We start from the raw sequence: 13,748 nt of genomic DNA, 5'->3' as shown, positions 1-13,748 counted from the left end.
ACAAGGGTCCCGGTTCGGCCACCGCAGTCAGCTCGTTACTTTTATTTTTGGAGGGGTTCGCAGGGAGGGGAACGGGCAGGGGGGAGATCCTCCTGTGGGCCAGGTCGGGGGGGGGGACAGGGCGACAGACCCCCTTTAGAAAAGTAAAGGGGGGGGGTTGGCAGCAAGGGGAGGGGGGAGGAAAAAGGAAAAGAAAGGTCAAAAAATAAAACTAACAAAGTCTGACTGGCTGGTAGGAAAGAAAACATGGCGGACAAAAGAAAGTCTGTTAGTCAAGTAATGCATGAGCTTTTAAATTATTCTCTTTTCTCGTTTGTTTTAAAGTCTAAGGTTTGGAATCGGTTGAGCTCCCCATTAACGAGCTCGAAAAAGGAAATAAAAGTTGAGCCCCCCGCCGCCGCCCTCCCGCCTCCGGTGGCTCGGTGGCGGGGCGGCGGGGGAGCCCCCGGCGCCGGGAGGTGGGCCTCAGGACGAGAGGGAGGTCTCCTTCTGTGTCTGCTGTGCTTGTGAACGCTGCATTACCTTTTGGCTTTCCACGTCTCGAAAATGTTTCTCCACCTGCCAGCGGGGAGGGTGGGATGGAGAGAAAGAGGGGTTTAGTGAAGGCAGGGGACCCCCGGAGTGGGCAGGAGACCCCCGGGGTGGGCAGGGGACCCCCGGGGTGGGCAGGGGACCCCTGGCAGGCGGGCAGGGGACCCCCACGGTGGGCAGGAGACCCCCACGGTGGGCAGGGGATCCCCACGGTGGGCAGGGGACCCCTGGCAGGCGGGCAGGGGACCCGCGGCAGGCGGGCGAGCCCACCCAAGGAGGGCCCACGGGTGTCCCCGGGGATGCGACACCCTCCCGGCATCCCCAGCGCCACCAGACCCACCCTGCCCGTACTCACTATTTTGCGTACGTGACTCAGCGCGCTTCCCTCTTTGCCTTTACAGTTTTCCACTTGGTAGGGAGGGGCGATAACGACTTCTTCCATCACAACTATGTTCTTCTCCTGCCATTTACAGTCTTTAATGCTGCAGGGAGGGGGGAAAAAGGATCAGTGAACGCGACTGCCCGGGGCTCTAGGCTGTGCTCCCGCATCCCCCAGCCCCTCTGAAAGCCACCATCCGCTGCCCACCTCAGACCCGCGCCTCACCGAGGAGGTGACACGGGTGCAGAAGCCACCCGGTACCTCCTAGGTACCCAACCAAAGAGGGGTGCGAGCCCGCGGGGACGGGCATGTGGCCAGCGTGTGCCAGGAAGGGGCAAGGAGCAGGCAGGGAGCCATCACCTGCCCCCAAGGACCGCGTGGCTCCGGCCAGCGCGTCCCAGGGCACGTTGGCAGCGTTTCGTGGCGAGCCCAAGGGACCAGGCAATGCAAACCCACCCCCGGCTCCTTCTACCGAGCTACGCAAGGGACACGAGCGACTCCCAGCCAGGCGTTGGGGGCCGAGGCAGAGCGCGGGAGGCACCGGTGGCACCGACGAGGGGACTTACGTCTTATGTATAGTCTGGAAGAGCTGCTGCCCCTCCAGAGAGACACCAGCACTAATTGCATACGCCTGGCTCATCTTCTCTTCCTTCTCCGTCCGCGCTTTGTTGGCGAGCTGGAGGGGAGACAAAGAGAGAGGGAGCTCGGCTGAGCATCGCCCGAGCGGCCACAACGGCTCCAAGGGGACGCAGGTCCCCCCCTCCCGCAGACACAGCTCTGCCGCTCACTGTCTGGATCGCCAATTAAATCAGGGTAACGAGGAGCGTGCTATTTCCACCCTCCCACCACACCTTTTTCGGCACATCCCGGAGCACCGCACGGATTTCAGGCCATGGCTTAATTCCTTTTTGAGTCACTGTCGCCACTGCCTGCGTCCCCCCCCGATATTTCGGGGATGCGGGTGCCGTCTTTTGGCATCCCCCTGTTCGGGCACAGGGAGGAAATCAGCTGCCAGGGGCCGGATGCACAAGCATCACCTTCCCCTCTGCCTTTTCCAAATTAATTCCTGCATTTTAGGTCCGAACCACCTTCCGCTGCTTGCTGTTTACTCAGGGGATGCAGATGGGAAAGACAAGCCCAGAATAACCATTACGTTGGGGCTCGTTGGGTGTAAATGCTTTCAGACCACGCAGGAGTATGAGCAACTTTATCCTGGAGCAGTTATTCTGTTCCAAAAAAAAAAACCCAGGATTGGTTATTTGGGAGTCAGCTCCCGGCAGCTCACAACGCCCGTGTGCGGGGAAGTGTGATTACGCTGGTGGGGTGCCGGAGCAGAGAGGGGAAACCCCAACCCTGGCGTCCCCCGCGTTAAATCCCACGGCCGTGGGAGGAGAAGGAGCTGCAGCTGCCTGGAGGCAGGAGACGGGCAGGCGGCGCTGGACCAGCCGCCTTTCCTCGGCTGGAGCTGCCGCAGTGGAAGAGCCACATTAGCGTTGCCGCCCACGCCAGCCCTCCTCTTCCTCCTCCCCGGAACGGCCTCGCGCCTGCAAGTGCTCCCCAAGGCAGACCGGCTTTCCCCGTGCTGCGTGAGGATGGCTTCACCCTTCCTAAAGCCCTCTCTGGGTAGGAAAAGCCCGAGCGGGGGCATTTTTTGTAGCAAATAACACCAATAAGGGACTGGTTTCCCCCTCGCAGCCAGCCCGTCTCCTGAAACGGCAGCCACCGGGCAGACACGGCCCGTTGCATCTGCCCTGCGTGCCCAGGTGAGCTGGGCTCGTCGCAGCAGCGTCCGGTTGCTCACCGCGTGCTCCTCAGCCCCTTGGTGAGCAAGGGAAGCCTTAACAGGGGGATGGGAGAAATAGGGATCTTTTCTCAGCCCCGGCACAAGCTGGCTCTGAAGCTACCCGTCCCACTCCACGTTAAGAATTGCTCTCTCCAAGACCACCAGTCCGGCTTCCAAACTGGTTTGTAAGACTGGGCACAAAGCTCCCCAGTAACTTTTCTGCATCCAAGTCAGGCACGCAACTACCAGCCTTCTCTGGGACCGCACCGACACTTCGCCTGAGCCCGGCTGCTCCCCAAGGCCGGCGTGCCTGGTGCTCAACCGTGCCTGGTTCCCAACCGACTCCAGCACCAAAGCTTTGGGGACAGCCCTGCGAGGAGGCAGGGGACAACAGGTCACCGCGAGGAGCCAGGAAACCCCGGAGAGATGCGGATGAAGAGCAGCCCCTCGCATGCTGCCATCACGGGCAGCATCCCAACATCCATCGGGTGCTCCTAGACCCCAGGATTAACAGCACCCAGCAAAGCCCAACCTCATCCTCCTGCTTCTAGCTGGAATACCTCAGCCCTCACCTAGAGCTGACTCACTTGCACCGTTGGTTAATTAACCGAGCGCCAAGATCCAGGGTCCCTTCGCTCTTGTCTTTCCCCTGCAATAGGATGTGCTCTCCCTATTCATTGCCGCTATCCCCGGACAAGAAACGAATCGGACACGCCGAGCCGCCAGCCTCCCCGATCCAAGCATTCAGAACAGCCTCCTTGTTCCCAGCGCAGCCCCCGCCGCGCGGCTTCACGCCCCCCTCCAGCGAGCACCCGAAGGCGCCAGGGCTATTGAAGACTCGCATACGCACCTTGTGCGACGGCGGCATGAATGAATGAGTCACTTCCCTATTCACGTCCGTATGAATGATGGAAAATGCGACGCGCGGCAAGAAGAGCCGGCGAGGGCCACCGCAGCCCCCCGCCGGCGGGATGGCCCCCCATCCCACTCAGGTGCCGGCAGCCTGGTGAGAAGAATCAAGCGTGGTGTACCCCAGGCGGCAAGTCAAGGGGATTCCTCCAAAACCAGGCAGTTGACCTCTCCCCGGCATGGTTACCGATGGCTCTGTGCCGTGCTGAGGTCCCCCGGCGGGTGCCAGCCCCATGGGGCACGCTGGTGTCCCCAGAGGTACCAGCACGGGCCCCAGCCTCTTCAATGACATCTCCCCTGCGCACCCATCGCCGGCAGCAGGAGGCTTCGAGCTCAGCCGTAGCTGGACTGAACCGCTGCCAGCCCGCCGTCGCACCGGCGTTATCTCCTCGCCGGCCCCTCGCCTGCTCCTCCAGCCGCTCCGCGCTGCCGGAGCCGAGCCACACATCTCCCCCCTTCCCGTGCCCTGGTTCAAAAGCATTTCCCCCCCCCCAATTCTCATCCTGCATCCCTCCTGAAGGCTCCCCCAGGGAGCTACCTGCAGCCGACAATCCACTCTTCTCCTGCCCGTACCTTCCACCGCAGCCAGCCTGCACCCCTGCCAGACTGGGCCCCCCCACAGCCGGATCCTGCTGCCTTCCAAGCCCAGCAAGTCTTCTGGTCCCAACATTTTCTCTCCGCTGAGGACCAGGCAGGGCTGAGCATCTCCTGGGGGCTCTGCTTGCTCCCCGGGGCCTTCCAGAGCAGCAAGGGCTTGCCCCGGAGCACCGCAAGATTCCCGTGAGCCAACAGCTCCTTCTCCCAGTATGGCCAGTATCAGCTCGTCTATATTGCAGTCCTGCAGCACCATCAGATCCCAGCTTGCCTGCGCATCCAGGGAAGAGGAGGCGTGGGTCAGAGCAACACTGAAAAACCCTCCTGTCACTGGAGATGAGGACACGGACACACCGGTGGCTGCACACTGACTTCCATCCACTGAAGGTATGGCTTGATTCTTTTTTTCCCCCCGCACCAAAGTCCACAGCAATTATTTTGATGCTGGAAAGACTGAAGCGAGTATTTGAAGTCACGCGGGGCGGTTTCCCCTCAGCCGGCCCATCGACCTCCCGGCTGCGCTCCCAGCGATGTCACTCGATGCAATTACAACAAACAGTCGCATCTTTACGGCAGTTGTGTCATTTGAGACCTCCACCAACGCACTAATCCACCAAGAAGGAACCCACGGGGGCTACGGACGCCCAGCTGGTGCCACCCAACGCGACACCGACCTGCAGGCAGAGCCTGGCAGGAGAGGAGATTTCCCTGTGGGACAAGGAGGTGACAACCGAACAGCTCCACAGCCAGACCCCACACCCGCCTGCCTCCAGTCCCTTCACAGCAGCATCGAGGGCCTCGGGTTCACCTTCCCTTTTTTCGACACCATCACTGGGAATCAGAAGCGATCCCCTGCCAGAAGGGCGTATAAAAAGCGGTTCCTCAAAATTCAACTAACTGCACGCGTGCTTCACTGCTCCTGTCCACTCCCCCGCCGTTCGGCTTCACCCCAAATCATTCCCCCAACATCCGTGCGGAGAGGGGGCTGCAGGCAGAGAGGGCACCCACCGAAGCACAAACCTCGTCTAGCATCACCCACGGCAGCACAAAGGGTGCTCTAGTGCGTTCTTAACCCAGGATCTTGGAAGAGAGAGCAGCCAGGAGGAGCGGCACAGGCTCGGGTAAGCAGAGTACCAGCTTCAGCCATGCCCATCTTCTCCGGAAGGTTTCGATTTGAGCATTCAAGTCATTTGCTATCAGGGAAAGAACCTGTTGCACGTTTACGAAAGGCTCCATCCTCCCTTCTCTCCGGCCAGCGAAGCACCCTGTCCCTCTACCAGAGGCACTGGGGCTGCCACGGAGCCAGGAGGATCAAGACCACTGGACTTTTCCTGAGTGAAAAGGTGCTTTGCAGCCTCAACGTTACTAAAAACACCCCAAAGGTCCTGACACCGAAATTCTCGGTCAGCATTTAAGGCAGCAACTCGCAGCAACAGAAATCCACATTTACTCCTGCCGCAGGAGGCCAGCGCGCAGTGGAGCGGCCTCCGAAGAGGGCACGGGGCTCGGCGCAGGGCAGAGCCGTTCCCCGAGCTCCCAGTGCTTTAATGGGAGGACAGAGCATGACCGAGGTGCTTAATTCTACACGGCAGGACCACGCCGAAAACTGCAGCCAACGCTGGAGCAAATACGGCGTAAATACAGACCAAAGGGTGCGCAGGCACCCAGGGGAGCCAAGGGCAGCAAGAGGATCAGCTCCCCAGCCGAGCACGGCACCCAGCCCCGCGTTCAGACTCACGAGGACCGTCTCTTGGATGAAACGAAGCTGGGATTCCCTCTCCCTCGCCCAGGACCTCAGCTGAGCAATCCCGAAGCAGAGAGGGTCAGCGGGCTGCGGCCTTGCTACAGAAACCCCAGCAGCAGGTCACGGAGACTCAACGCACCCCAGAGATCGTCGTCTAAACCCTTAACAGAACCGCGGCAAGTTGTGATTGAAGCGGGTGATTTAAAGTTTAAAAGCTACCTCGTCCTCAACAGGAGGAAGGGCATTAACTTCCCCACGCGAATCCCTCCCTCCCAGGAGCAAACGCCCCACGAGGGCAGGTTCTTACCTTGCTAACATTGAGTGAAGCTAAAGGAGGAGGCGTTTCCGTGCGGTCATTAATTATTTCCACTTCTGAAACATACTGTAAGTTTACAAGCAGGATATCTGCGTGATTAGGCTTTCCACTGGAAGAGGGGCATTCTGGAGGGGAAAAAACATTAAGGAAAACAAATCCAGACGGAGACATTTACAGGTCTGATGCACAGAGCCATCCAGGAGCAAACCAGGAGAACATTTGGTTTTCAGCGAGTTCCTCCACCACTCCTGTCCCTCCTCAGCCAAGCACAGGGTCATCCTGAGACCCCAACCATCTCTTCTTGGACCTATTTGATGCCGATTTAGTTTTCCTGACTATAGCACAAGTTTTCCAGCCAGTAACTGCTGTACCCAGAACGCACACAGCCTGGGATGCTGCGTGGTCTTCTCCAAAAAAGCAATTTAGTCCCGACTAACCGGAAAGGTGCAGAGGTGCCGCTGCCCACCTCCCTGCTCGCCACAAGCACCAGCCAACGAATGCTGGTCTGCACGGGGAAGTGAACCAGAACCACCACCGCGCCTCAAATTTGCACCTTTTATACCATAACTATTTCCTCTTGCAGGCAGCGGCTAAGCCAGAGCCTCCGCAGGAGCAGTCCCTAGCGCGGATGGAAGAGGAGCTACTCGGCAGCTCCCCGGGAAAGGCCTCCTCGTCCTCACGCACCTCGAACGCAGCGAGGTTTGTTGTGGTTGGTATCGCAGCACGACTGGAAAGTGTAAATGAGACAACAGTGCACCACCCCCAGAAAAAAAAAAAAACAACACCCTTCCAGAGCTGACATTAATTCCTGCGCAATCTGTTCCCCAGGAGGCTGCGTCGTTAGCCCTCCGCTCCCTCAGCTGCTGGAAGGAGCGGAGAGCACGGCACGGAGAGCCTCTTCCATGCCGACGCCGGCTCCTCCTCGGAAGAGATGCTGGCAGAGGTCACTCTTCCTCTCCTCTGGCCCCCCTGTGCAGGTGAAGCCCTCCCTAGCAAACGCCTTTCAATAAAGGAGAGAAAACGAGGGATGCCCAGGGAACTCCGGTCTCTTCCTTCGGGGGAATGAGATGGAGCATCCCAGCTTTGGGAGGAAGAGCCAGACTTAGGGCAAAGCCAGAACGGGAGCTCTCAGCCCTCTCCAGAGCAGACCGGCAGCGCGACACACTAAGCCAACCTGTTGGACATCGATTAAAGACTTTCCCGCAGCCTCCGCTCGGGGCTGGGGAGCTTCCCCCACCTGAATCGCTCCAGCACAAACAGGTCCCCAGTCCCCCTCCAGAACTGCATCACGCCCAGGCACCCAGCAGGGCTTTTCCCACCACAGCTCCAGCCTCCAGACACGAACCCCTCTCCCAGCTCCTCCATCGCACACTCATTCCCTCCAGAACCCACCCCTGGGGCCTCGAGCACCGTTCCAGCCCCATTCCGACACCAGTCCCTGGGCTGAGCATCCACCTTCCTGAACTCTCTGCTGCTCTCTAACAGCCCTTTGCTTTACAGGTTAAAAAGAAAAGCACATCCTTGTTTTCACACGCGTATATATTTGTATTTTAAACCACCCTGAGCACTGCCTTCCTGCCTCTCCTCCACAGGAGGCTGGGGGCAGCCCCAGACCCCCCCATCCCCTTCGCTCCCCCAGCCACAAGGCACTTCTCCTGGCACACCCACCAGCCCTCCTCACCCCCCAGGCCTGCCCCATAGGGTTCCTCTCACAGGGGCTCCCCCAAATCTCTCCTAAACCCCACAGGCCCCCCCCTACCCTCAGAGGGCCTTGCTTTGCCTCTGTTGTCTCCCCTTAAATCCCCACAGGTCCACTGAGGGCTCCCTCCGCCCCCCCAAACCCCACAGGGGTCTCCTGACCCCCATCACACTAATACTTCCTAGGGGATCCCATCCCCCCAGACCTCACCATGCCTCCAAAGCCTCCCTCTGCACCCCCAAAGAGGTACCCATCCCCCTCCCAGGACACCCCCCAGGGGCTCCTCCTGCCCTCAAGATCCCCCCCCTCACCAAGCGCACTCCCCCCCCCAGGACTCCCCCATCCTCCCTGAGCCCTGCAGGGTGCCCCTGCCCCCCCGCAAAGGCCTCACCACGCCTCCAAGGCCTCCCCTAAAAACCCCACAGCCCTGCAGGAGACCCCCATTCCCAGGCCTCTATTGAACCACTCACCCCCCCAAATCCCTATAGGTCTCCCCCCAGAACCCTCCTATATGACACCCACCCCCAATAATCCCACTGTAGGGCTCCCCAGCTCCCCAATAACCCCACTATAGGGCTCCTCACTCCTCCCAAAACCTTCCTATAGGGCACCCCACTCACCCCCAAACCTCACTATAGGGTGCCCCACTCCCCCCCATTAACCCCACTACAAGGCCTCCCCCTCATAGCCACTAAAGGGCTCCTTACTCCCCCCAAAACCTCCCTATAGCATGCCCCGCTCCCCCCCAATAACTCCACTACAGGGCTCCCCACACTCCCATTAACCCCACTACGAGGCTTCCCCCCCATAACCCACTAAGGGGCTCCCCACTCCCGCCAAAACCACCCCATAGAGTGCCCCACTCCTCCCCAATAACCCCACTATAGGGCTCCCCACTCCCCCCTATTAACCCCACTACAGGGCTCCCCACTCCCCCCCAAAACCTTCCTATAGGGCACCCCACGCCCCTCCCAATAACCCCACTAAAGGGCTCCTCATTCCCCCAAAAACCACCCTGCGGGGTGCCCCGCTCCCCCCAAAACCTCTCTATAGGGCACCCCACTCCCCCCCATTAACCCCAATACAGGGCTCCCCACTCCCCCCCAAAAACTCCCTACCGGGCGCCCCACTCACCCCCCCAAACCCCACCACCGCGCTCCTCTTTCCCTCCCCAAACCGCCCTATAACGCACCCCAGATCTCCCCCATTAACCCCACCACAGGCCTCCTCACTCCCCCCCAAACCTCCCTACCGGGCTCCCCGCTCCCCCCCAAGAACCTCCCCTCCAAGAACCGGGGGGGGGGAGCTCCGGGTCTCCCCCCCCCACATCCCCCCCACAACACCACCCCCTAAAGCCTCTCCTTACCGCCCCCCCCCTCCCCGCTCCCCTCAGAGACCCCCCCCCGCGCTCCCCGCCGGGCGGGCGGCAGAGGCCCAAGCGGCCCATTCCCGGGCCGCAGCGGGCCCGGTGAAGCATTGCCGAAGGGATACTGAGCGCCAGCATCTTGCTGGGGTAGTCGAAGGCGACGACCTCGCCCTGCAGGCGCTGCTCCTGGCAGGTGCGGCACGACACCTGGCTGCCCACGCTGAAGTACTCGCCCGGCGCCGCCATCTTCTCTCAGCCCGCAGCGGCCGCCGCGGCTCGCCTCGGCCAGGCGCGGCGGGGGGGGGGGGGGGGGGGGAGCGGGGGGCGGGGCCGCCGCGCGACGTCACCGCGCGCGACGAGGGGCGGGGTGACCTTGGTCCTGGGGGGGGGGGGGGGGGGGAAGCCGCGGCGGAGTCTCTCGCGGGTTGTCCCTCGCGTCGCTCCGTAGCCGGTGCCGCGGGGGCTGCTGGGGAGTGTAGGCGGAAGAGGCCGGGTGAGAGCTGGGGGGGGGGTGATGGGAGCGGGTGGCGGGGGGGGGGCCTAGGGACAGACACCCCCCCTCCGGCACCCCCCCGGCTCTACCGTAGCTGGGGGAGCACCACCAGGTACCCCCGGGAGGGCCAGGCCGCCCCGGCAGCCCCGAGTGGCTTCAGGGAGGCCTCAGGCCTGGCCTAGGGAAGCCCCGGGCCTGCTCCAGGGAGACCTCAGGGAGACCCCAGGGAGACCCCAGGGAGACCCCAGAAAGACCCCGGGCCCACCCCAGGGAGACCCCAGGGAGACCCCAGGGAGACCCCGGGCCTGCTCCAGGGAGACCCCAGAGAGACCCCGGGCCCACCCCAGGGAGACCCCAGGGACACCCCAGGGAGACCCCGGGCCTGCTCCAGGGAGACCCTAGGGAGACCCCGGGCCTGCTCCAGGCCTGCTCCATGGAGGCCCTGTGCCATCCCCAGGGAGCCCCAGGGAGGCCGGGGCTCTTCAGGGCAGCCTGGCTGCTCCGGTGAACCCTGCACTGAAGGCCCCCGGGATGTGCCCGCGCTGGGTCAGCCCAGAGCACCCATCGGTCGGGGTCCTGCCCGGCGCTGGCCCTCAGCAGACAGCCCCGGCACCACCATCCCCACCGCGGCTATCTGCAGCGCCGGGAGCTGCCAAGCCGCGGGCAGGATGTGAAGGTTGAGAGTCCTTCGCGGGCAAACTTCAGGTGGCGAATGGCTCCCTGAAGCCGTGCCAGGGCTGGCGTCACGCGCCAAGGCGTCCCTTAGGGTCACGCCAAGCGCGGGAGCGAGCCACGGCGTGACACCCGCCCCCGGGAGCCACCTCCCACCCCCTTCCCAAGGTCTCCGCCTGTCAAGCAGACTCTGTGCCAAGGCCTGAGCTCTGACGCTCCCTCTCTCCCTCCAGCCCGGCGCGATGGATGCCCTGCACATCACCGGCATCCGCTTCGCAGAGGTGCTGCAGTCTGGGCCACCCCGGCTGGAAAAGTTCTGGATCTCTCTGACCTCCCTGGCCGATCCCAAATGCGTTTTCACCGTCTGTTTCCCTCTCGCCTATTTTCTCGACCGCAAGGTGGGGGTGTCGGTGCTGTGGATCGGCCTGGTGTCAGAGTGGCTCAACGTGGTCCTCAAATGGTGAGGAGAGAGCCGGGAGTCACAGGGTCCCTGTCACCCCTGGTGACACCCCGAGACCTGAGCAGTGGCACGTTCACAGCAGCAGAAACACAACCGTGGGCTCCGCTCGGCGGGCAGAGACGCGTGCTGCTCCTTGCCTGCGCCACGCTGACAACGTGCGGGGTTTCTGCAGGTTACCTGAGCCACAGTAACGCATCTGCCAGGCATTCACAGCAGAAAAAAGCCCGGGAGCTGTAAGGGCAGGGATCCTGCCCTCCCGCTGCCGGCTTCAGCTCTCGGATCCACAGGGATGGGCAGCGAAGGCGTTGGGCTGTATTCGGCCGTTCACTGCTCCGTGGTTTCTTTCCCCACCAGGTTCTTATTCGGGGAGCGCCCGTTCTGGTGGATCCACGAGTCGGGGTTCGCCAGCAAGGAGCCGGTTGCGCTGCACCAGTTCCCCGTCTCCTGTGAAACAGGACCGGGTGAGTAACGGGTGAAAGCTTTTCCTCGTGTCTCCGGCAGGCCCCGGGATCCGTAGGGAAGGGCTGCAGGAGCTGGGAGGCCCCGTCCAGACGGGAACACTGCGGCTGGAGGGTGCCGCCGGGCTGGCAGGATGCGCCGAGCGGGAAAGCCGTTCGTCAGCCAGCGCCTCACGGCAGAGCAAACGAGCGAGCGGCGGGGAGCGGGCTGGGTGCCACGGCTGCTGGCACGGCGCGTGCGGCACAGGCGGCTCCGGGGCCAGGAAACCCACGGGAGAGTCTGCCGGCAGCAGGGACCAGGGCGCCTCGCTCGTCCTTTCCGCCTGGCCTCCCCTGCCCACAGAGCCCGCGCCCCTGCCTCTTTTTTTTGGGCAGGCGACCATCATCCACGGACACCGGCTTGCTCCATCCTCATCCTCGAGCCGAGCTCCCTGCGCCAGCCATGGCTGTCGGCCAGGGGGGAGCCCAGGGCGCAGGCAGGGCCGAGCGTTAGGCTCAGCAGCCGCGTCCCCAACCCTCCTGGGTGACCTCGGGCGCTCGCCTCGCTGGGACACGTTCCCCCCCTCCTCCGACCCACCGTGTCGAGCGTCCTGTGCTTCCCCTTCGCAGGGAGCCCCTCTGGCCACTGCATGATCACGGGGGCAGCCCTCTGGCCGCTCGTCACCGCTCTGACGGCGCTGGCATCCAAACGCTCCAGGAGGTGAGTCCCGGGATGGGGAAGCAAGCGCTTGGAAATGTCCAGAGCAGCTTTTGGAAGAGGGAAGTGTGACGTGGGACGTTTCCCCAGCCTTCCCCTTCCAGCGGGGCAGCTCCTGCGGAGCACAGCTCTACCCCGGCAGCTCTGGCTGCTGCAGGAACAGGCTGCGAAGCCCTGGAGACCCCCACAAAGTGCCCCCTGCCCCACCGAGCTGCTTTTTTTTTTTGCCTACCTCACCCGTACTTTACTCATTCCTCCTGCCAAACCTGCCCTGCCTGGCACAACACGCTCGGGGGCTCTGAGCCGGAGCCGATGGCTGCCTCCCCCCTGCTGACCCTCCTTGCCTTCCAGCCTGGTGGTGAAGCTGAGCCCCTTCGGCACCTACGTCCTGCTCCTGCTGGCCCTGGGGCTCTCGCGGGTCTTCATCCTGGCCCACTTCCCCCATCAGGTGGCCAGCGGAATCCTGGTGGGTGAGTGGGGCTGGGGGAGGGGACATTTGGGACTCCCTCCACCCGCAGTCCAACACCCACGCCTGGGCCAGGGTGTTTGGGCACCTTCCCCTCCCCACAAGCCCCCCCACATCCATCCCAGTACCCCAACCTGCCTGTCCTCCCCGTCCAGGGGCAGCCCTGGGCTGGGGGCTGCAGACTCGCACCCCGGCCGCCCGCGCTCCGGGCTTCTTCGTCGCCACCGCGCTGGCCCTGGGGCTCAGCTCCCTCGCCCTGCACAGCCTGGTGATGGCCACCGGCATCGACATCGACTGGTGAGTGCCCGGCGGGGGGGCTAGCCCCAGGGGTCTGCCCCCCAGGTTGGCGTGGGGGTAGCCCCAGGGATCTGCCCCCCAGGTTGATGTGGGGGTAGCCCCAGGGGTCTGCCCCCCAGGCTGGTGTGGGGGTAGCCCCAGGGATCTGCCCCCCAGGTTGATGTGGGGGTAGCCCCAGGGGTCTGCCCCCCAGGCTGGCGTGGGGGTAGCCCCAGGGGTCTGCCCCCCAGGTTGATGTGGGGGTAGCCCCAGGGGTCTGCCCCCCAGGCTGGTGTGGGGGTAGCCCCAGGGGTCTGCCCCCCAGGTTGATGTGGGGGTAGCCCCAGGGGTCTGCCCCCCAGGCTGGTGTGGGGGTAGCCCCAGGGGTCTGCCCCCCAGGTTGATGTGGGGGTAGCCCCAGGAATCTGCCCCCCAGGTTAATGTGGGGGTAGCCCCAGGGGTCTGCCCCCCAGGCTGGTGTGGGGGTAGCCCCAGGGGTCTGCCCCCCACGTTGATGTGGGGGTAGCCCCAGGGATCTGCCCCCCAGGCTGGTGTGGGGGTAGCCCCAGGGATCTGCCCCCCAGGTTGATGTGGGGGTAGCCCCAGGGGTCTGCCCCCCAGGTTGGCGTGGGGGTAGCCCCAGGGGTCTGCCCCCCACGTTGATGTGGGGGTAGCCCCAGGGGTCTGCCCCCCAGGCTGGCGTGGGGGTAGCCCCAGGGGTCTGCCCCCCAGGCTGGTGTGGGGGTAGCCCCAGGGATCTGCCCCCCAGGCTGGTGTGGGGGTAGCCCCAGGGATCTGCCCCCCAGGTTGATGTGGGGGTAGCCCCAGGGATCTGCCCCCCAGGTTGATGTGGGGGTAGCCCCAGGGGTCTGCCCCCCAGGTTGGCGTGGGGGTAGCCCCAGGGA

The 13,748-nt window shown here is 63.4% G+C and overlaps 2 protein-coding genes across 4 annotated transcripts in view; one reads left to right on the top strand and one right to left on the bottom strand.

Moving 5' to 3' along the window:
• Positions 1-264: 264 nt before the first annotated feature.
• Positions 265-9,617, bottom strand: LSM12 (LSM12 homolog). 2 transcript variants are annotated; one of them, XM_075171378.1, is made up of 5 exons: positions 9,447-9,617; positions 6,248-6,381; positions 1,477-1,586; positions 887-1,013; positions 265-558 (listed from the first exon to the last, which is right to left on the bottom strand). In XM_075171378.1, the coding sequence occupies exons 1-5, from the start codon at positions 9,565-9,567 to the stop codon at positions 466-468; spliced, it is 585 nt and encodes a 194-aa protein (XP_075027479.1). In that variant the 5' UTR covers positions 9,568-9,617; the 3' UTR covers positions 265-465. The 2 variants fall into 2 exon arrangements, with proteins under 2 accessions (XP_075027479.1, XP_075027480.1); XM_075171379.1 differs by lacking the exon at positions 6,248-6,381 and having other exon boundaries at positions 9,487-9,617.
• Positions 9,618-9,723: 106 nt separating this feature from the next.
• G6PC3 (glucose-6-phosphatase catalytic subunit 3) overlaps positions 9,724-13,748 on the top strand; it is a 6,310-nt gene continuing 2,285 nt past the window's right edge. The window contains exons 1-6 of one of the 2 annotated variants that reach the window (XM_075171408.1): positions 9,724-9,814; positions 10,720-10,946; positions 11,301-11,407; positions 12,014-12,104; positions 12,453-12,571; positions 12,723-12,864. In XM_075171408.1, coding sequence (XP_075027509.1) covers positions 10,729-10,946; positions 11,301-11,407; positions 12,014-12,104; positions 12,453-12,571; positions 12,723-12,864 — 677 coding nt within the window. In that variant the 5' untranslated portion in view covers positions 9,724-9,814; positions 10,720-10,728. The remainder of the gene's footprint in view (positions 9,815-10,719; positions 10,947-11,300; positions 11,408-12,013; positions 12,105-12,452; positions 12,572-12,722; positions 12,865-13,748) is intronic. The other variant, XM_075171409.1, reaches the window with a different exon arrangement.

Source organism: Calonectris borealis, chromosome 22, assembly GCF_964195595.1.
Source record: "Calonectris borealis chromosome 22, bCalBor7.hap1.2, whole genome shotgun sequence".
NCBI lineage: Eukaryota > Metazoa > Chordata > Aves > Procellariiformes > Procellariidae > Calonectris > Calonectris borealis.
The sequence above is the reverse complement of the archived record's forward strand: the minus strand, read 5'-3'. Positions and strand labels throughout refer to the sequence as shown.